The sequence below is a fragment of the Zootermopsis nevadensis genome, unplaced genomic scaffold (assembly GCF_977971745.1).
Source record: "Zootermopsis nevadensis isolate Lab colony 2312 unplaced genomic scaffold, Znev_1.0 Znev_ptg000064l, whole genome shotgun sequence".
Classification (NCBI taxonomy): domain Eukaryota; kingdom Metazoa; phylum Arthropoda; class Insecta; order Blattodea; family Termopsidae; genus Zootermopsis; species Zootermopsis nevadensis.
Genome location: NW_028259195.1, coordinates 700,955 through 723,530, shown reverse-complemented (window position 1 = coordinate 723,530; position 22,576 = coordinate 700,955). Strand labels below are relative to the sequence as shown.

General features: G+C 42.3%; 2 protein-coding genes across 2 annotated transcripts in view; one reads left to right on the top strand and one right to left on the bottom strand.

The window, feature by feature from the left end:
• LOC147871107 (transformation/transcription domain-associated protein-like) overlaps window positions 1-22,576 on the top strand; it is a 178,249-nt gene that overhangs the window by 129,295 nt on the left and 26,378 nt on the right. Inside the window, exons 10-11 of the mRNA XM_087341186.1 lie at window positions 25-3,208; window positions 7,906-8,615. The gene's annotated coding sequence lies outside the window, so the exon portion shown is untranslated. The remainder of the gene's footprint in view (window positions 1-24; window positions 3,209-7,905; window positions 8,616-22,576) is intronic.
• LOC147871108 (uncharacterized) lies at window positions 9,321-16,032 on the bottom strand. The gene is made up of 2 exons (XM_087341177.1): window positions 15,359-16,032; window positions 9,321-10,784 (listed from the first exon to the last, which is right to left on the bottom strand). Exons 1-2 carry the CDS (start codon window positions 15,707-15,709, stop codon window positions 10,752-10,754), a joined length of 384 nt encoding a protein of 127 aa, XP_087197303.1. The 5' UTR covers window positions 15,710-16,032; the 3' UTR covers window positions 9,321-10,751.

The window sequence follows — 22,576 nt, the reverse complement described above, 5'->3', positions numbered from 1 at the left end:
TGTGAATGTATTTTCTCTTTCTAGGAGTAGCAGATTACGAGAAACAGAATGATCCTTCAGATTCTACTGAGCACCACGTGACCCGCGTACTGCCAGCCAGAGAAGCGTTGAAGTACGTGCGGCAACAGTTGGCAGACCGACTTGATGTCAGAAGATTAAACCTGCTGGGACAAAGAAGGAACCTCGAATCCGCAAGAGACTGATATCGGTCTGAACCAGGCATTCGTTGTGTGAGTACATGAGCATTAGAATGTATTTGATGTGGTTGTTGTGTGAGAGAGATGAGTCTGTCCAATTTTATTAGGTACTTTAGATGTTGTGACTGTAAGTGTGAGAGTTGATATGTTGAAAGACGTAAATGTGGTGAGGGATTGGCATTATTGCAGTATCTGTGGTACGCTAGAGGCATTCATGATATTGTTCATAGGATATCAGAATGTGAGGTTTATTTATCCTTTTTAGACGAGGGTGGTGACTATTTGTGATAAGGTTTTGTTACACGTGAGATGTGTGCAGTGCTGAGGAGCCTTTAATGTGGTCTGTTTACTAATTAATAAGTGAGCATTTGCCAGTGTAAGTAATTTAGTTTTGTGCACAGTGAGCGGAGCTGCCGGGATATTTTCTGTGCTTTTGGTTAATTTTGAGAGTTTGCTGTGTTGAGCAAGGGGATCGGTTACAAAACTCGTAAGTTTGTGGTGTGGTGTTCGTTATGAATTTGGATTTGCTTGCAAAAATGGAGATGACTGTCAGAGGTTCCATTTATTTGAGACTTAACCATAAGTTGAGAGTTGTCAGGTGTCAGTCTCATGGACATGTGATGAGGCTCAGTATTACTTCTGGTATATTCCGTGGTTGCGGGTGGGGTAAGGGGATTTGCATTAGGATTGAGGAGTGGTTTGGTTGGTTGGAACCAAGTATAGAAAGGCAGTGCCACTTATGTGGGTCACAATGTACCAGTGCTGGTGTTGTCAGGATTGTTATTTTATGTCTGTAAAATGGTTGTGAAGAGTTCTTGGCTTACGAAAGACTAATTTGTTAGTGTTGTCAGTCAGATTGTTTATAGGAAGAATGTAGAGATTGTGTTTTTGTGTGTGTGAGAGAGAGACAGGCCGAAGTTATTGACCATTTAGTTTGGTTAAAGATTGTTGACCTGGAAATGAAATGATATATGATGTCTGTTTGGTGTTCGTTGACCACTTTGGCTGCTCCCTCATAAATATATTTTTACATAACCCCTCCTTCCTCTCATCTTGGGCTCCCATATCGCACCCACTAAAACCCTCAGTTATTTTTTTTAGAGGGCAGAAATCAGGAAGGAAATGCATACAATACGAAACCCGTGTCTCCCCTCCTTTCATTTCTAGAACTACTACTGTAAGAATCCGCGCTGAAATGGAAGGGAGAGGACTTTAAGTGGTACAGCTCTTTTGCAGGATTTTTGTTAAAATATTAGAGTGTTTGAGCTGTCTGTGAGTGAAGATTCCTTTGCGTATGATTCTTGGAGGTAGAACGTAGCTTTGTTTGTTGCACGTTTTATTGATCTTGTTATTGGGTAGTCAATCAACATACGATCACGATGTTGAAGGGGTCCCGAGATATTAATAAACATTGTGACCACAATCAGAAATTCTCGTGTAGACATGCTGTCAATTCAGTAATCAGCGTGCACTAAAACTCATCTCGTAAAACTGTTTATTGACGTAATGTCAGATACAAAATATTGTTTTGTAGAATTGCTTTCTTTATTTTGTTGTGTTTCTACTTGTTAAAGTTGTTACATTGAGAGTGCTGCTGCTGGTGTCATGGAGAGATGTTTCCTCAAAGTAAGAAATTTTTGGTGGCTCTCCTTTACTTAGTGGGGAATCCCCACGTCCACAGTACAGAATGTCTAAGTATTTGCGACCGGGTTGGTGGCCCCAGCACCCTGCCAGTTTCTTTGGCACTTACAGTCATCCTTCCATCATGTTATGTGAATTGGGTGTGGAGCGAGGGAGAGAAGGCAGGCAGTTGTCTTCTGGCAAACTGCTGCTTCTGTAATTGCTGGAAATGTGACCATACGAGTAACCAAGACTTTGAATAAAAATCTGAACCAAGATGTGGGCGTAGGTTTGCGGATTGTTTTAAAAAGGGTAGCAGAAAAATTGAACGTAGTTTAGCGTAATGAATGGCGCGTTGCTTTGGTTAACAAGGAAATGATCATTTGTTTACCGTAGCCGAAACAAATTATTTACGAACACACAGTCACGAAGGTCATATTGAACGGCTTTTCGCGTTTGCTTTACTTCATCGTTTTGTCGTCTGATTTGACTTCGTTTGTCCCCACCATCTTCCTACGTGATACGACCATAATTCGTTGCGTTGGATACATTACTGGGCGGGGGAAAAGGGTCCCTTTGTAATTTATGAAAGTGACATTTGACAACTTGCTCCTAGAACGTTTGTACATTGTCCGACAGAATTCGTGTATTTCTACATTGTTTTGAGGTCTTGTTCTTCCTCGTAATCGTTACAAAACAACTCGGCTCAATTTGAATACTAAGAAAAGTGTTAAAACTAGCTTCTACGTGTTTGTCCAGGAAGGCACTGATGTTTTGTAGTTGGTAATATTACCAGTTTGTTAGGATTCTAGTGAGGCAGTCAGAAAGGAAAAGAATGAGCACGGAAGTTGCATATGGCAGATTAGATGTTTGGAAGAAGAAGATGGCAATAATGATGATGACAGTAATTGCAGTAAACTTGTCTTACTTTTTTTTTCAGAATCGTCACCTTTACTCGGAACACCTGATGTGATCTGGATATGCCATTCTGGTCGCTGTGGTGTGACAGCAGATAGGTTGCGGTGTTTAAATATCAGTGTTGTAATGCAGTTTGGAATATGCAGGGTTCCTAATGAGGTAGGATGTGGAAAGAGGCAACTCCATTCTGAATGAATCTGGTTTCATGTGGAATGTCACGGCCATTGCACTTTGGAATTTCCTGGAAACTCGGCTATGCTGTCAGAGGAATTTTGCACTTATCTTCATCCAAGATTGTTTCCTTCCACACAAAAGTCTGAGCTACGCCGCAGTTTAAAATATAAGGTGACATTTCCATTGATCTGTCTTTTACACGAACATTTGTCATTTCAGAGTTGGTGACCGTGAAATAATGACTTTCTGTACAGACTGGATGCAGCGGCTTGTTATCGTTTAGGTTCAGCTGTAACAAGGTAAATGTTAGGTGGAAGGAATATGTTGTTTGTGGCATTTCTTACTAATATAGAATATCACAATTTCTTATCTTATATAAGAATTATTAAGAAATCTGTCAAACTGCCCTCCACTCTTTCCATTTTAGTTTTGATTAGATCGATCATTGCTGGTGGACGTCGTGGTCTCATACAATTGAACAAAGTTTGAGGTAAGGGATTCCTATTTATTATTATTGTTCATCACATTTATTGTTTTCATCTGCATTTTTGAACTCGTGTACGAGAATTAGACTTGTCTTCTTTTTAAAACAATTTCAATTAACATTAGATTGACTTGTGTGTGTTCACGGCAACATTGATAATAAAAGAATATTCCAGTAGGCAATTAACTTTTTACAATTTTAAAGGAATTAAACGTGTTTCGTATCCCAGAATCTAAATAAAAATATGTCGATGCTAAGAAGTGGGGTTTATATTCTCAACAATAATTCTAACGCTTTTCATCTCTTGATACATCGACATTATTAAAGCGTTTTAGGGAACTGAGAAGAAATTTTATTCCGGTTTCACAAGCCTTAATTATCGACAAATCTCCCTCTCATTATCTCCCTACATCAGCAGATTAAATCCGGGGAATGTTTGCTATTATTGAGTGCAAAGAATTTATGGGTGCAAAACGTGGTCTCTCTCTTTCAGGGAGGAACATAGAGTGAGGGGCTCTGAGAACAGAGTGTCGAGGAAGATGTCTGGACCCAAAACGGGAGTGGGACGGATAACAGAGAAAAATGCATGACGAGCTCCTCAGCCGATGTTTTTAGGGCGAGTTGAAAGTTTACAAGGCCTGAAGGGAACACCTCGGCGTAGGTGGGAAGATAACATTAAGACGAATCTTACGAAGATGGGTCTCAATGGAGTGAACTGGATGCAACTGACTCAGGATAGACCCCGGTGGTGGGCTTTTGTGAACACGATGATGTACCCGACAGACATTAAGGTGGCTCATAAATCCTTTGAAAGTGTGACAAAGTTCAAATACTTGGGAACAACAAAAACGATTCAAAATGATGCTCACGACGAAGTTAGGAGGAGACTAAATTCCGGAAATGCTCGCTACATCTCAGTTCAAAATATTTTGTCTTCCCGTCTGATTTCTAAGAACCTGAAGATTAAAATATACAAAACAATAATCTTGCCTGTTGTGTGGTATGGGTGCGAAACATGGTCTCTCACTCAGAGGGAGGAACACAGATTGCAGGTGTTTGAGAATCGGGTGTTTAGGAGGATATTTGGGCCTAGGAGAGAAGATGATGGGGCATGGAGAAAACTGCACAATGACGAGCTTAAAAATCTGTACTCCTCCCCCAATATTGTCAGGGTGATTAAGTCGAGAAGAATGAGATGGTCTGGGCATGTAGCGTGCATGGATGGGACAAGAGGTTTGCACCGGGAAGCCTGAGGGGGAGAGACCTCTGGGGAGACCTAGACGTAGATGGGAGGATAATCTCAGGCGGGATCTATGGGAGATAGGAGTTGAAGGAGACTGGATTTTGTTGGCCCAGGACAGGGTCCGGTGGAGGGCTTTGGTTAGTTCGGTGATGAACCTTCTGGTTCGGTAAGCCATCTAGTTAGTTAATCGGTCAACGACATGACCAGCTTTCTTATTAATTATGATTGTCCCAGTTGGCGCTGCTCGCAACAGTTACCTTCGTTGCAACTAAAGGTACGACATTTTATTTTACATCCATTGTCCTAGCACTGTGCGAGATTATGTCAAGAACTTCTTTACAGTTCGTGTACTGATTAAGTTACAAGTTCACGCTGCAACCTGTAGCAACTAGATATCGTGTCAGTGTTAACTGATTTTCCGTTTATTCATGCAAGTGGAATGGGACATAATGGCCACCCGATATGTAGGACTGTTTGTAGTGGCAGCTTGCTGCAATGGAGTGCGATACTGACCGGGTTAATACGAACCACACAATCGTATGTCCCAGTGACGCATTAAACCACGGAAGACATTGTACACAACCTTGACTTAATCACATTAACGTATAGATGCTTCTGGAGTGTGTGCCCATAAGAATAGCAGTAACTTGGGTGTGCTGTTTGAATGGATTTATCTGAAATGACATATGGGAATACCTCCCCCTACAAGCGTTGATGGGTACCTCATTCAGGCGTAAGCTCCCAGTCTATTTGCGCAAACGCAATTATGACAGAAACAATATCTGCTGTGGAAACCTCAAATCTTACAATATAGTTCTGGTTTGAGGGGGTAAGTAGAGGATTACATGACCTACCAAGCTAAGATGCTAGATGTGGGAATTCCTTTTCGAAATTTTTTGCTCAGAATATAAATTTTGGGCCAAGCTGGTGCGGCATTACTTTTCTCTCTTTAACTCCCTCTGCATTTATGACCTCCTCCCCCCCCATCTGGACACATCACATCAACTGGATGCTGTATGGACGTAGAATACCACGCGGCAAACACATACGTACTGTGGCAAAGTCCGTCATAAATAAATATGAATCTGCCTTCAATGTGTGGATAATGGCAACCCATATCAACATGAGTACCATCAGACATACATGAATGTACAAAAGAAATGTATTTAATCTCGATCTTATGTATACATGGGATATACGGATATCCGCACGTAGGAACGTTGAAACTTCGATATCAGCAGACGTGCGTGATTACACCAAACGCACTGATGATAATGTTTGGCATGTATTGCCTTACGTCAGTGGTCCCCAACCTTTTTTTCCTTTCTCTGGACAAATAAGATACGGACACCAAATAATACACAAAACAACACGACGTTTATTGATACAAGAAACCACGCAATCAAAAATACGTAATTTTATAAGTACAATTATTATTACTCAAGTGGGAAGTTAGTGTGATGTTTGGCACTGCATTTCAGCGGCCAGTTTTACAAATTTGGGAGAGTAGGATGATGTTGCTGCTCGCAATCGTCAAGATGGGCATTAGTACGTAGAGAACTGTGCTTTGATTTTATAATGTTCATGGTTGAACGGCATTTATTATTCAGTATAACCTCTTTCCTTATCAACGCGGGCACCGCGTTGGGGACCACTGTTGTACATTATTTCGCCCTCACATCTTCATCAGTTATCAGAGTGATTATTCTCTTGTAACATTGATGTCACTGTTACGTCAAGGTCATGACAAAGTCAAGACAAGTTCGCCCCAATAGTTTGCCAGATAGAGGTCTTTAAAATTCTCAAGGTCATACGTATTTATGCCAAACGGCAAATACCTGATTGACCATACTCATGTCAAAATGAGGTCACGTATAGGTCAAGGAAGCCACGACAAATTCGGCCCAATAGTTTCGTAGATACTGGTCTTAAAAAATCTCAAGGTTATATCTTCTCACCAATATTTCTGCTAGCCAGCCACCCTAGGGCCACACCCTTTACCCCAGGGCCACTACCCCAGTCGCACCCCTTCCCAGGGCTATCCCCTTCTTTGGGCCAACCCTCATGATCACCCCTACCCAAGATCGCCCCCCCGGGACCATCCCCTCAGGATCCCTGCAGCATCACCATATCCCAGGAACCACAGGATCCCCTAGGACCCCAGGATTCCCTGGACACTGCCCTCTAGGATCACGGCAGGATCCCCGAAGACAATCACCTCTAGGATCCCCTATAACCCCCTCCAGGATTCCTCGGATTTACCAGGACTCCCCATGACCATCCTAGTATTCCCCACAGATTTCCTAGGATCCCCACCAAGAATTCCCTACCCAGATCTAGCAAAATCTGCCACCAAACATTTCCAACAGAATTTCCCACGATCGCAACCCATGATTCCCAGGATATTCCCCTGGATTCACCACATAATATTACCCACGATCCTGCAGGATTCCCCACCAAAAATCCCCATATTATCCCACATAGGATCCACAACCAGAATTCAAAACGCGCCCTAACCCCCGCGCTCTAACCCCCGCGCCCTAACCCCCGCGCCCTAACCACCCCGCGCCCTAACCACCCCGCGCCCCACGAAGGGAGGTGGAGGCCCAGGCCGTTTCTTGAGCGAGCAGAGGCGCGGACCTGGCTCCGGACAATGGCCCGGGCGCCGGGTTCCAACGAACCGCCCGAGTCGGACGAGTCCAACTCGTTGGCTTTGCGCTCGCACGCTACAGGAAACAGGACCTCGTGGGCGAGGCAAGTCGTCCAACTCTTTCGACTAACCGACCTGGCAACAGATCTTGTCTAGGGGCTGAGGCTCACCCTCCGTCCCGCGATTTGGTTTCATTCGATTAAATCATTGAGTTTTCGCTGCTCGTAGTATTTGCGCTTCGAGTGTTTTATTACTGGACGTATAATTTTATCTGCCCCTTATTCATCTCTGCCGACACGCGGTGGATGAGTTTTTCATCTTTGCCTTTCCCAGCATGCTCCGCGAAACTTGTTTTCTCCGAACAAGTTGAGTTTTTCCCGGTTGTCTGTCTCCTGCTTCGGTACAGCGCGGATGTACGCAGTCTTTACGTAAGTTGGGGCTTCAGTCGGCCATTTTGATATTACGTCTCAGCTTGTGTTTGGTTTAATTCTCGATTTATTCGACAGCCAAAGAGTTGTTGAAGCTTTCGTGGTGGTAGTACGAGGCTCTAGATAACGACCCTGACTTATATGCATTTGTGTCTGGCGTGATATAAGATCGTCTATATATTTTTCTCTAGGACTGTGACAACGCACATGCGAGAGTACATGTGTCCTGTTGTGTGTCCTCGGGTGCTACGTCCTGTACAACGAGAGCCTACTTAAGTCATTCAAGGTGAGTTGCATGAAATATTCCGTCCTCTGAAGTAGAGAGTTCTTAAAGTACGTTGAGGATAAAACGTGACTTGGCCTAGGTCGCACAAGACAAGATGGCTGAAATGACTTTGCAACACTGAACTAAGTATTCTGAGATATTATTTTATTTTACGTTTTGATTGTTCTGTGATTCTGCCCACGCATTCCGTCTCCTTCTAGGTCAGTGGTAACAACCACGTGACACTCGTTCAAGACTTGAGGTTCACGGAGCGGTGAGGATGACGGCCGCTTACATCGTGAGGTCGCTAACACGACAACCCGAAAATTATATTACAGCAGCAGCGAACTAAGGACTCCGCTGAGTACAATGAGAAATTGTCAGATAATGCCCACTGATCGAGTTTCAGAGCGTACGTACAGAAGCGACGTAATTATAAATTCTTGTCATTATGTCTGCTTTGAGGTGATTGGCGGAGCCCTCTTCACATTCACGGTGATTATGATATCATCATTCTTCATCGCCGTCGTGAACCCTCTGAAGATTTTTCCACGTCTCGCTCCTGGACGCTGCTCTGTGACGTCGTCTGGCTCGAGACGTCTGAAACGATGAGGCACCAGTGAGCGATGGACTCGGGTGAGTACGGTGATGTATTATTTCGAGGTTGATTAAAAATTATAATGACTTTCGTAGATAGTGTTCTGTGGGAAATTAAAAATTAGTATGTCTCGACGGTAATGTAGTGTCTGAGTAAAGCCTGGTCTACGTGGATGGGGTTTCGCGAAGGTACCGATATCGCCAAAATCAAAGAATGTTTGAAACCCCCTACGTACGGTAAGGAATCGAGTTCTTTTATGAGTTTGAAACAGAAAGGAAAAGTTACAGATCATTTGAGAATTGTTGATGGGAAAGATTGGAAAAGGAGAAAATGCAGACAAATGGACACGCACACTTGCGGTATGAGACCAGTTTCTTGCGTCTGTCTTGTTGTAAACATTTACGGCAGTCATCGTGTAGCTGACAGTCGTTTAACTGGTCAAAGCCTTTCTCTTCGTGTACAGACACAGAAATTTTAAAAACTGACTGGTCGTCCTTACTTCATTTCTGTTGGATAAATTTCGTAAGGAAATGCTGTTGGTGTTAGGTGGACCGAGTATTGCGTACGGAGTCTGTATTGATTTGGATTAGCCGTCTGCCATGGACGCGACTGAGTAGGCGTTCTTTACGCGGTGATGGAATTAGACAGAGATGCTAGAATGTAGTGCTGTATAGAGCAGAGGTTCCCAAAATATGGAGAAACATTTTCAACATCCTTTGCTTGATTGAGGCAGTCATCAGAACGAAGTATCGTTCTGCGTTGTATCCCGAAGGATGGTGATGGGATACAGGAGCGTAGACCAAGAGGAAGTGCGTTGATATTCAAGTCCACTTGTAGCAACACAGTAGAGATATATATTGAATTAAAGCTGCACCAGTTTACAGTATCTCGAGTCAGAAAGCTATGAAGGCGTAATTTATAACAGTTATAATTACTCTTCGCTAATAAAAATTGCAGTTTTGTGGACTTTCAGTTTATTCTGTGTAAAGTAATATAAAATATCGTCAAATTGAGTACCTGATGTATTTTCCTAATCAATGAAATTCCTCTGTTATGGAAACTGAAGTGTTACAACTAAAAGGAAACCGAAATTTGAGTCTATCGTGAGTCACTGCAGTCTGATTCACATCTCTAGATACTCTTTATACAAAAACACAGTTTAATATTAAGTCTCACCGCTACTAAATCTTCCGAAATAATTCATTCCCTTCCTAAGAGGATTCATAAATTAACTTTTTGTGTGCTCTTTGAAATGAAAAAATAAGCATCATTAACCCCATGAAGCCGTAGGTCGTCTGAATTATATTTAAGAATTCAGTCCGTACCGCGAAGAGAAAACACTCTTCAACATTACGAAGATCAACTGGTTAACGCTGTTTAAGGAAATGATCGCTGTTTATTCCGAGAATCATAAAAAAAAAAGAGAGAGAGAGAAGAGAGAAAGTGGGGGGAGTAGCGATAGGCACTACTGCAATAAATGGGGGAGGGGTATAATGTTGGTTGTGGGCTACGAAGGTTCCCAGGCAGTGCCCGCTCGTCCTTCTGGTATGAATAAGTTTAGTGTGGACAAGGGATTTAGGAGACAGGATGGGGTAAGAAATAGGGTAGGGGGGAGTTGATTCGGGTCTTTGCGTTAATTTTGAATTTTGATATTGGCCTTGGGGGTGGCGTTAGGAATAATTTACGTTAATTTTTGGGGGGGGGGCTACTATAGAGCGGAATTTTGATATTACTCTGAGAGGGCTGCATGGGAGGCATGCAGAGCAACGTGGAGTTTGGGTACCAACTCAGCATTTGCTCTAGTACCGAGGAAAACCACGGAAAACCTTGGTCGAGTTGGCCGGTCGCAGGACCTTCCGGATGCGTGCTGCTGACTTCTAGCCAGCAGTCCGGCATTTAAAATCGCGAGCCCTAACGGTAGCCTCTGTCCGTGCGCTTCCTTTATTAAAAACTGATACATTTTTTTTTTCTTTTCATTTTTACAAAGATATGTTTTGGATAAGAAACGACCAACTTGGCTCGTTGCTTATCCAATTACAAAAGTTTCAATCCATATTCCATAAATCATTTTTCCATTTTCTTGCCGTGGTCGTCTTGTGTTTGTTGGTTCGCGGTCGGTCCAGCGTAGGGGAGTGGTCGATGTGACCGCCTATGGACTGGACTCTCCGGGGTACCTATAACGGGCTGGTGGTGCACTGTAGTGGGGGCTACAAAAGAAAAGCCGAGGTTTAGCTGCGTTTATGCAGGAGGTGAAGGAATTTTAAGGTGTGCTGTTGGGCTAATGTTACAGAACAATGTACTACAGAGGCAATCCTCTGACCGTTTATTGAGCAAAAGGATTGGAGGATTTCGCGGGTTGGGTCACCTCGCAAGAAGGGCTCGGGGGCGGAGGTATTTGTCAATGCTGGGATCGTACTGTCCTAGCTCTTGAATTTGACTGTTGTAGCTGATGGCCGATTTCAAGTATAGCCTATTCGCTAATCCTTTAATGTAATTCTTGATCAACGGCATTCCGGTCTGTTCGTGTAGGGTACTGATTGGAGTAACCCTTGGCAATTTGGTTATTATTCTGAGGACTTTGTTCTGAAATGTCTGAAGTTTTTGTAAATGAGTGTTAGCAGCGTAGCCCCAGGCGGGGGAGGCATATGTCAGTATGGACCGGAGGAGTGATTTATAGATCATTAACGATAAATTAACATCCATTCTGGAGGATTTATTGAGTAAAGGAAATAGTTGCCTCAGTCTGAAGTTAGCTGTACGGAGAATGGATGATATGTGGGCCTTGTACGTCAATTTGGAATCTAGAGTGACACCCAGATATTTGGTTTCGGAGGTAAAAGCTATGGTTTTATTAAAAAATTTTACGGTGGGAACATTGCAGCGATAGTCGCGTAAACGTTTTGAAAACACGGTTGTGGTGCACTTGTCAATGTTGATCTGAATTCTCCATCTCCGAAACCAGGGTTCCAGAAGGCCTATTGCTCTGTTTAATTTCGTTATCGCTATGTCTAATTTTCCTGAGCGAGCACTGATATTTGTGTCATCTGCATAGATTGAGATGGACACGTTGGAGTCATTCTCAATGGATGGGATGTCATTTATGTAGATGTTAAAAAGTGTTGGCCCGAGTAGGCTACCCTGGGGAACGCCGGCCCTGATGGGGCGGCAGCTTGAGTGAGAGCTCCCATGTGAAACAGAAAATGAACGGTTCTGGAGGTAACTGTGAATTACGTGGATTAGGTGAGGCGGAATTTTGACTTTAATGAGTTTTGCTATTAGCCCCGTGATCCAAACTTTATCAAATGCTCGTTCTATGTCCAGGAACAATGCCACTGTGGCTTTCTTATTGTTAAATCCGTGAGTGATTCTCTCTATATTTCTTAATAGTGTGTGCGTTGTGGAATGTCCACGTTTAAAACCATACTGGTCATTTCTGATAATGTGGAGCTCCTTAAGTTGAAAATTAAGTCTTTTTAAGATGATTTTCTCAAAAACTTTGCCTAGGGAATTTAATAAACTTATTGGCCTATAATTTAACGGGGAGGAATGGTCCTTTTTTGGTTTTGGGAGCATGATAACTTTAGCGTTTTTCCACTGGGTAGGAAAATAATTTGAAGCTAATGACTTGTTAAATATTTTTGCAATAAATCTGAAAACAGGCCGTGGCAGGTGTTTTAGTACTATGTTCTGAATCCCATCAGGGCCAGGAGCCTTGCGGGGTTTAAGGTGGCGGATAATCCATTCGACCTCGCAATGGTTTGTAAGCCTTACGGAGGCCTGCGGAGGTTGCATCAGGAAGTCGGTAACTACCTGCTCTGTGCTAACGGTGAAGTTGGTGTCTACGTTTGGGTTCGTTTGGAATATTTCTTCTAAAGTATCAGCAAAAATATTCACTTTGTCTTGGTTGGTAATTGCAACGTTGCCATTGTGTTTCAGGGGTGGGATTTTTGTGTCCGTGTTTGTGAGGCTTTTTGTTATCCTCCACGTGTCTTTAGTGTTGGTAGTGTCGAGGCCTTGGAGTGTTTGCTGCCAGGTGTTCGAAATTTGATCTTTAATGGCCGAGTCAATTTTGTGTTTCAAGGCGTTGATGAGGGGACGAAGCCTTATGTCGTGGGTTCTTTGCCACTGATTTCTCAGTTTGTTTCTTTCTTGGATGAGAAGTCGAGTGGCTGCTGCAATTTGCATTGACCTGAAAGTTCTCCGTCTGAGCGGAATAGAGTGGTGCGTGGCCTTATTCAGAACGTCTGTAAGGTGGTCAACAGCTGTATCAATCTCACTGTTACAGCAGTTCCCGTCTACGCACTGTGTGTTTAGGTTTTCAGAAATGTAATTTTGAAAAAGATTCCAATTGGCTTCGCTGTAGACGAATGTATGTTTTAATTCATCTGGTTCTAGTGGACCACGTATTCTAAGAAGAACTGGGTTGTGGTCGGATGTCGAAAGACTGCCTTGTGTGCGTATTGAGTGGCTGGAAAGCACGTTACTGATTATGGCAAAATCAAGTATATCGGCTTCACCAGGATTACAATCTGGAAAGTGTGTGGGGTGGGATGGAGCCGAGATTACGTAATTACTTTTATAGTAATGTGTGAGAAGTGTCTGTCCCGCTGCATTGTTCTGCCGAGCGTTCCAGGTTAAATGCTTGGCGTTGAAATCGCCTGCTAGAATTACTTTGTTTTCGGTTTCCAAAAGATGGTCCAGGTCACTCTCTATAATTCTGCCCGGGGGGTTGTAAATAGAGATTAGTACTATTGTTTCCCTATTGATGTTAACTTGGATAGCTGTCGCTTCCATGTGTTGGAGGGGGGGAAGGGGAATTTCCGAATGCTTGAAGCCCTGGCGAATTAGAATGGCCGTTCCGCCACCCCTCTGATTTAGCCTGTCAGACCGGAATGTCGTGTAGTTTGGGCACTTAAATTTTGTTGCAGATTGTAAATGAGTTTCATTAATTAGAGCTATGGGGATGTTATTGGTTTCCAAATAATCTAATAGTTCTGATTTTTTAATCTTGACGCCTCTGGCGTTCCAGAACAGGATGTCAGTGTGGCTGAGGGACCTACCCATGATTAGGAAGACCGAGGAGGGTGGCTAGGAAGTTATTAAAGATTATTGGGAGGGCGCTCTCATAAGGGTGCTGCATGAATTGTAAAAGCATTCCTGAGATGGAAGATAGAAGGTAATGGAAAGAGAAGTTCGGATTGAAAGTCCGAACAATTTCGACAAATTCTCTTGTCTGCTGCTGGGTGTGAGGATTTCCGAGTCTCAGACCCGCGGGAGGGTGTGGGTATTGTTGGGTGCGTTCATGAGATGTGTGTGTCTCTCTCTGGCTCGTGTGTTCTTCTTTTCCCTGCCTGAGTGGTTCTGTGTTGTTCCCCTTAGTTACTTTGGTCTTGGGGCCTGAGGGCCTAGATTTTGGGCCGAGAGATGATTCGGCAGGTGTGACGTCCTGCGCTACTACAGAGAGAGCGGGAGAGACTGGTCTGTCCGGAACCGGCGAAGATCTGCCTGTTACAGAATTCGGAGGCTTGCTCGCTGCAGCCTGTGTTGATGTGTTGGACCGGACGCAGCAGGGACAGTTAGCACTGTGGGCAAGCCGGGCGTGTTGTTGTATGATGTGCGGCTGTGGAAAATGATAGGAAGAATAAAGGTCCCGTGGTTGATGGAAGTTGTAGTTGTAGGGATGTGGTGGAGGCTGTGTTAGTTGTGAGCTGACGAAGTTCAGTGGCCTGCTCCAGGCATTTGCAGCACCCATAGGGGGGAAGTCACGGAACGTTTTGGGGGGCGGTCGCTGGGGTTGAGCTGAGACCCGCGCTCCAGCAATTCTTTTTGAATTTTCCTGCGGAGGTCTGCTCTTCGTCTCCCTCTCCATGAGGTCACGGAAGAAGGGACACCCTCTGTACTTGGAGCCGTGCTCCCCGATCTTGCACAGGGCGCAGGTCGGCACGAAGTTTGGGAGGAATCTATTTTCACATTGCCACGAGCAATGTTCCTCCGCGCAGTGGGCACAGGCCGGAGGGGCCTGACAGTTTGCCGCCACGTGGTAAAACTGTTGGCACCGTGCGCACTGAGGCGGCACGGTTCGCCCCTTATAAGGTTCGACAGAAATTTTTATAAAACAGAGATGGGACAGCTGAGAGATCTTTTGACTCTGGGGAACGTTGTCCAGTTCGACTATATGCATTGGCAGAGGGGTTTTATCTCTCCAAGCGGTCATTGGGATAACGGTTTGAACTGCCAGTCCCAGTGCGATCAGTTCGTTTTGGATGGTTTTTGGGGGGGTGGTTGGCGGAATGCCTTTTATGACCACTTTGAAGGGCTTGGAGTCGTTCGATCTGAGTAAATTGAACGGCACCTTGTTGTCTTTCAAGAAGGTTTGAAGGTTCAGATAGTCCTTGTATGTGGACGTTTGACAAGCGATTCCGGACTTTATTCTGTGAGAAGTGAAGCCCAGCGGCTGGAATTTTGTATGGAAGTCCTTGTTGAGTCGGGTCATGTCACCTTCATAGTGGTGGTGAATGATTACCGGTGGGATTTTTGCTCTCGGGGCGTTTAAGTAGTGGTTATTGGCGGGTCCTGTCTTCCCAGAATCACGGGTCTCAGGGGTGGGAGAGGAAGGTAACTCAGCGTTAATTGCTTCGTCAGTTATTGCGGGTTTTGGAGGTGCTCTTTTCAATTTCTTTTTGGAGGTAATGACAGTGAAGTCATCTCCCTCCACAATTTCCTCCGGATTCAACCGTTCAGAGGACGCTGTAGCAGAGTCTGTTGCTTTCTGCGCACTGACCTTATCAATTTTAGTCCCGCCTTGGGAACAGTGGACCTCCGCCTCTACGATTAAAGTTTTAGTGCCAGAAGGGCCTGCTACTGGCGAGGTTGCCGTTGCCCTAGCTCCTTCTTGACCCTGTGGCCAAATTGACGTCATTTCGGTGTCCGAAAGGTCTGACGACGAATTTTCGAAGTCAGTAGTTGACGGCGACCGAGGTGTGCGTTTTGCCTGTTTTTTCAGTTTCATGTCTTTGTCTTTATCCGTTTTAGTAGTCAGTTTTGTTTTGGTTCGTCGGCCTGAGGGGCCGGAGACGTCTAGCATTCTCTTTACTCCCTGCGGGTTAAGTCTCACCACCTTGGGTTTCACCATCCTGACTCACGCGGTGTACTCACCAACACCCACGCCTGCCAGGAGGTGGAAGCCCCTAACGCTTTCCTCTGCACTTAGCTTTGGTATGCCGGTTTGGAGGGCACCAGCCCGCCAGACCTTGCTTCTGCGTTGTCCCTTTGCTTATGCTGTCACCGTTAGGTTTCGGTAATCGCGGGTGGGCACGGCGTAAGCTGGCGTCCTATTCTTCTCCGCTGCTCGATGTTCCCTCGAAGGACCAAGTCAGAGTGCCTGGCCGGGCTTTACAGTCCTCACTACCTGAAGACCGCCGCACGACTGGGAGAATCATAGTTCGTCTGAATTATATTTAAGAATTCAGTCCGTACCGCGAAGAAAACACAACTCTTCACCATTACGAAGATCAACTGATTAACGCTGTTTAAGGAAATTATCGCTGTTTATTCCGAGAATCATAGTTCGTCTGAATTATATTTAAGAATTCAGTCCGTACCGCGAAGAAAACACAACTCTTCACCATTACGAAGATCAACTGGTTAACGCTGTTTAAGGAAATGATCGCTGTTTATTCCGAGAATCATAGTTCGTCTGAATTATATTTAAGAATTCAGTCCGTACCGCGAAGAAAACACAACTCTTCACCATTACGAAGATCAACTGATTAACGCTGTTTAAGGAAATTATCGCTGTTTATTCCGAGAATCATAGTTCGTCTGAATTATATTTAAGAATTCAGTCCGTACCGCGAAGAAAACACAACTCTTCACCATTACGAAGATCAACTGGTTAACGCTGTTTAAGGAAATGATCGCTGTTTATTCCGAGAATCATAGTTCGTCTGAATTATATTTAAGAATTCAGTCCGTACCGCGAAGAAAACACAACTCTTCACCATTACGAAGATCAACTGATTAACGCTGTTTAAGGAAATGATCGCTGTTTATTCCGAGAATCATAGTTCGTCTGAATTATATTTAAGAATTCAGTCCGTACCGCGAAGAAAACACAACTCTTCACCATTACGAAGATCAACTGATTAACGCTGTTTAAGGAAATGATCGCTGTTTATTCCGAGAATCATAGTTCGTCTGAATTATATTTAAGAATTCAGTCCGTACCGCGAAGAAAACACAACTCTTCACCATTACGAAGATCAACTGATTAACGCTGTTTAAGGAAATGATCGCTGTTTATTCCGAGAATCATAGTTCGTCTAAATAGCATTTAAGAATCCAGTCCGTACCGCGAAGAAAACACAACTCTTCAGCATTACGAAGATCAACTGGTTAACGCTGTTTAAGGAAATGATCGCTGTTTATTCCGAGAATCGTAGTTCGTCTGAATAATATTTAAGAATTCAGTCCGTACCGCGAAGAAAACACAACTCTTCAGCATTACGAAGATCAACTGGTTAACGCTGTTTAAGGAAATGATCGCTGTTTATAGTGAGAATCATAGAAAATCCATAAATATAAAAGGCATCATAATTAAAGCACTTGGTACGTACGTTGAAGTAAACTTTCAGAATTGAACTAATTGGTATTTAGCATTTTCTGTTGAAGGCTTAATGTACCGGTTACATAACTTTTTCTTTATCAGTATTACTTCCCCCCACTCGCTTGTAAATAATCTTCTTGAATCTCTTTCCCTAAGTGTTTTCAAGTTCGGATTGTCTTACAGAGTGAGAAACGAAGTATTACGCCTGTCTAAATCATCAAGAAATATTATAGAACTGTTCACTCAGTTGAAGCATCTCTCTCTCTGTCTCTCTGTCTGTCTGTGTTTTTAATAAGTTCCGAAGATTAGGATAGGTTGACACTCAGGTTACAGTAAATTGGTTCATCGATTCTCGACAGATTCTGACGAATTTAGGACCGCGTTCAGGTGTGTGTTGCTCTAAAATCCAGTCGTTCCTCAGCTCAAATATTTGTTGCGCCATTGAACAATGTCTCGAGAATAATAGCAAAACTTGAAGAAGGTCTGTTTGCAGCACATCCTTACATTGAGATTCAGTGTAGGTAGCACCCGTTAATACTTGATTTAACGGTGGTAATTAATCTTGTTAATGGTCCCGAAGAACTCTATTCCTAGAACACAAAGTTAGGTTGATACTGACCGACAGAAATCGAATAATCCCAACCGTAGTTTAATGGCGACTATTCCAATGGGACCAGCCGATTTTTCCAAGACAGAATCAGTACTGACTGTCTTCTGATTGGTCCTCGATGCAATTCGAAAGTATTGATTTCTTTCCATTGAGTTCGTCACAGAGGGCTCGTCTTATCTTTGGTTCCGTATTTTTCCGATAGACTGCGTCATTGTGTTTGAACGTCGTGTCCTCGAGTAAATGTGAGGCAATATTTTCGATATATTTTGTAGAAGTTTGACATAGGACACCAATATGTTACCACAAGTTTGACGTGCGCCACGAATTACGCGCCCACCAAACATTGCAATTGATGTACCAGAGATTTATATTCAGTTTCTTTGTGAGGCGATTTATATTAATAAATGACGTACTATCATTCACGTATGTTTATTCCGATTCTTTCGTTACATGATACTTATTTATAGTGAGTTAGATTGGGTCATCGTTAAGCATGAATCTGCTACGTATTTGCGTCAACATCTACCCTGCATCAATTTTGGAAGAAATATTTCTTGTGGAAACATTATGTAATTTTAGACGTGTTATGATGTATTACACGAATATAAGCACTAATTGTGTTATATGGGGATTGTGTGAACGCTTAATATCGTTATTGATAAGTGGTCGTGGCCGACTTTGCGCATCCTCCACCTCACGACTTTGATGCCTTCGTGCGAATTTCTAAAAATCGATAAGACATAATAGAGTATGAATATCAATAACTTACCTGTGGCATGACGTCCATACAAAATTTCAATAATTTCTGAGCATCCATTCGCTTTTTCCAAAATTCGTGCGCAGGAAACCATTTTGCACTGATGCAGATTACCCCGTTTTGGTTGGTTTGGGTTGGGTTAGGTTAGGTTAGGTTAGTGGGGCACCTGCGCAGACGTTGTTGCGCAGTGCAGTCATATGACTTGCGCATGTGAGGGCACCTTGAGCTCGTTTTGGTTAATTGTATATTATTAAACACTCAAAAATTCGATTCCGTCACTTTAAAAAGTATATTATATTCTGGGCTTGACTTTCATACCTGATTTAATTTTTTTAAAAGGATATTTTATTGGACACATACTTTCAGTAATTCCATGTACACCAATTACTTATCACTTAAATATGATGTTATTGAATATTTCATTGTGGAAGTATATATGTTGTCACACGAAGAATAATTTATTAAAATATTTATTTAATTTTATATTACACTACATGTAATTACTACAGTGACCCCAGTCATCGTTATAAAGAATAAATGTTCTCAAATTACATAGGTCCAGCTTCTGCAGATACGCGATGTCTGTATATAATTTACGTGTTACTAACTCGTACAACAGTCTTTACTGAGCACACATGGCATGAAAATGTCCATTCACTGAAGTCGCATGTCTCAATGTGGCGAACCGCACATATTCTTGCATGTTATGTTGGATTGTTGTTTCAATTGTTTCTATTCTAACACGTTACCGAGAAGACATCCTTACACAGATTCAGTGTAGGTGGCACCCGTTAATACGTGATTGAACGGTGGTAATTAATCTTGTTAATGGTCCCGAAGAACTCTATTCCTAAAACACAAATTTACGTTGATACTGACCGACCGGTATCAAATAATCCGAACCGTAGTTTAATGGCGACTATTCCAATGGGACCAGCCGACTGTTCCAAGACAGAATCAGTACTGACTGTCTTCTGATTGGTCCTCGATGCCATTCGAAAGTATTGATTTCTTTCCATTGAGGTCATCACAGATGTCTCGTCTTATTTTTGGTTCCGTATTTTTCCGATAGACTTCGTCATTGTGTTTGTACGTCGTGTCCTCGAGTTAATGTGAGGCAATATTTTCGATATATTTTGTAGAAATTTGACATAGGACACCAATATGTTACCACAAGTTTGACGTGCGCCACGAGTTCCGCGCCCACCAAACATTGCAATTGATGTACCAGAGATTTATATTCAGTTTCTTTGTGAGGCTATTTATATTAATAAATGACGTACTATCTTTCACGTATGTTTTTTCCGATTCTTTCGTTACATGATACTTAGTTATAGTGTGTTAGATTGGGTCATCGTTAAGCATGAATTTGCTACGTATCTGCGTCAACATCTACACTGCATCAATTTTGGAAGAAATATTTCTTGTGGAAACATTATGTAATTTTAGTCGTGTTATGACGTCTTACACGCATATAAGCACTAATTGTGTTATATGGGGATTGTGTGAGCGCTTAATATCCTTATTGATAAGAGGTCGTGGCCGACCTTGCTCATCCTCCACCTCACGAATTTGATGCCTTCGTGCGAATTTCTAAAAACGATAAGACATAACAGAGTATGAATATCATTAACTTACCTGTGGCATGACGTCCATACAAAATGTCAATAATTTCTGAGCATCCATTCAGTTTTTCCAAAATTCGTGCGCAGGAAACCATTTTGCACTGATGCAGATTACCCCGTTTTGGTTGGTTTGGGTTGGGTTAGGTTAGGTTAGGTTAGTGGGGCACCTGCGCAGACGTTGTTGCGCAGTGCAGTCGTATGACTTGCGCATGTGAGGGCACCTTGAGCTCGTTATGGTTAATTGTATATTATTAAACACTCAAAAATTCGATTCCGTCACTTTAAGAAGTATATTATATTCTGGGCTTTACTTTCATACCTGATTTAATTTTTTTACAAGGATATTTTATTGGACACATACTTTCAGTATTTGCAAATACACCAATCACTTATCACTTAAATATGATGCTATTGAATATTTCATTGTGGAAGTATATATGGTGTTACACGAAGAATAATTTATTAAATTATTTATTTAATTTTATATTACACTACATGTAATTACTACAGTGACCCTAGTCATCGTTATAAAGAATAAATGTTCTCAAAATACATAGGTCCAGCTTCAGAAGATACATGATGTCTGTATATGATTTACGTGTTACTAACTCCTACAAACGACTTTACTGAGCACACATGGCATGGAAATGTCTTTTCACTGAAGTCGTATATCTCAATGTGGCGAACCGCTCATATTCTTGCGTGTTATGTTGGATTGTTGTTTCAATTGTTTCTAATCTCACACGTCACCGAGAAGACATCCTTACAGTGATATTCAGTGCAAGTAGCACCCGTTAATACTTGATTGAACGATGGTAATTAATCTTGTTAATGGTCCCGAAGAACTCTATTCCTAGAACACAAAGTTACGTTGATACTGACCGACCGGTATCAAATAATCTGAACCGTAGTTTAATGGCAACAATTAAAATGGACCAGCCGACTGTTCCAAGACAGAATCAGTACTGACTGTCTTCTGATTGGTCCTCGATGCAATTCGAAAGTATTGATTTCTTTCCATTTAGGTCGTCACAGATGGCACGTCTAATCTTTGGTTCTGTATTTTTCCGATAGACTGCGTCCTTGTGTTTGTACGTCGTGTCCTCGAGTAAATGTGATGCAATATATTCGATATATTTTGTAGAAGTTTGACATAGGACACCAATATGTTACCACAAGTTTGACTTGCGCCACGATTTCCGCGCCCACCAAACATTGCAATTGATGTACCATAAATTTATATTCTGTTTCTTTGTGAGGCGACTTATACTAATAAATGACGTAATATCATTCACGTATGTTTATTCCGATTCTTTCGTTACATGATACTACTTATAGTGAGTTAGATTGGGTCATCGTTACGCATGAATCTGCTACGTATTTGCGTCAAAATCTACACTGCATCAATTTTGGAAGAAATATTTCTTTTGGAAATATTATGTAATTTTAGACGTGTTATGATGTATTACACGCATATAAGCACTAATTGTGTTATATGGGGATTGTGTGAGCGCTTATTATCTTTATTGATTAGTGGTCGTGGCCGACTTTGCGCATCTTCCACCTCACGACTTTGATGCCTTCGTGCGAATTTCTAAAAGGCGATAAGACATAAGAGAGTATGAATATCATTAACTTACCTGTGGCATGACGTCCATACAAAATTTCAATAATTTCTGAGCAACCATTCGCTTTTTCAAAATTCGTGCGCAGGAAACCATTTTGCACTGATGCGTATTACCCCGTTTTGGTTGGTTTGGGTTAGGTTAGGTTAGGTTAGGTTAGTGGGGCACCTGCGCAGACGTTGTTGCGCAGTGCAGTCGTATGACTTGCGCATGTGAGGGCACCTTAAGATCGTTATGGTTTATTGTATATTATTAAACACCCAAAAATTCGATTTCGTCACTTTAAAAACTGTATTATATTCTGGGCTTCTCTTTGATACCTGATTTAATTGTTTTACAAAGATATTTTATTGGACACATACTTTCAGTATTTGCAAGTACACCAATCACTTATCACTTAAATATGATGTAATTGAAAATTTCATTGTGGAAGTATATATGTTGTCACACGAAGAATAATTTATTAAAATATGTTTTTAATTTTATATTACACTACATGTAATTACTACAGTGACCCCAGTCATCGTTATAAAGAATAAATGTTCTCAAATTACATAGGTCCAGCTTCTGCAGATACGCGATGTCTGTATATGATTTACGTGTTACTAACTCGTACAAACGTCTTTACTGAGCACACATGGCATGAAAATGTCCATTCACCGAAGTCGTATGTCTCAATGTGGCGAACCGCACATATTCTTGCACTTTATGTTGGATTGTTGTTTCAATTGTTTCTATTCTCACACGTCACCGAGAAGACATCCTTACACTGAGATT

Excerpts from the sequence above, each read along its gene's own strand:
- LOC147871108 (XM_087341177.1), bottom strand. The coding sequence starts at position 15,709 with ATGGTGAAACCCAAGGTGGTGAGACTTAACCCGCAGGGAGTAAAGAGA. Across the intron at positions 10,785-15,358 it reads GCGGGACTAAAATTGATAAG|CCCCCACTACAGTGCACCAC; the intron begins GTCAGTGCGCAG and ends TTTCTTTTGTAG.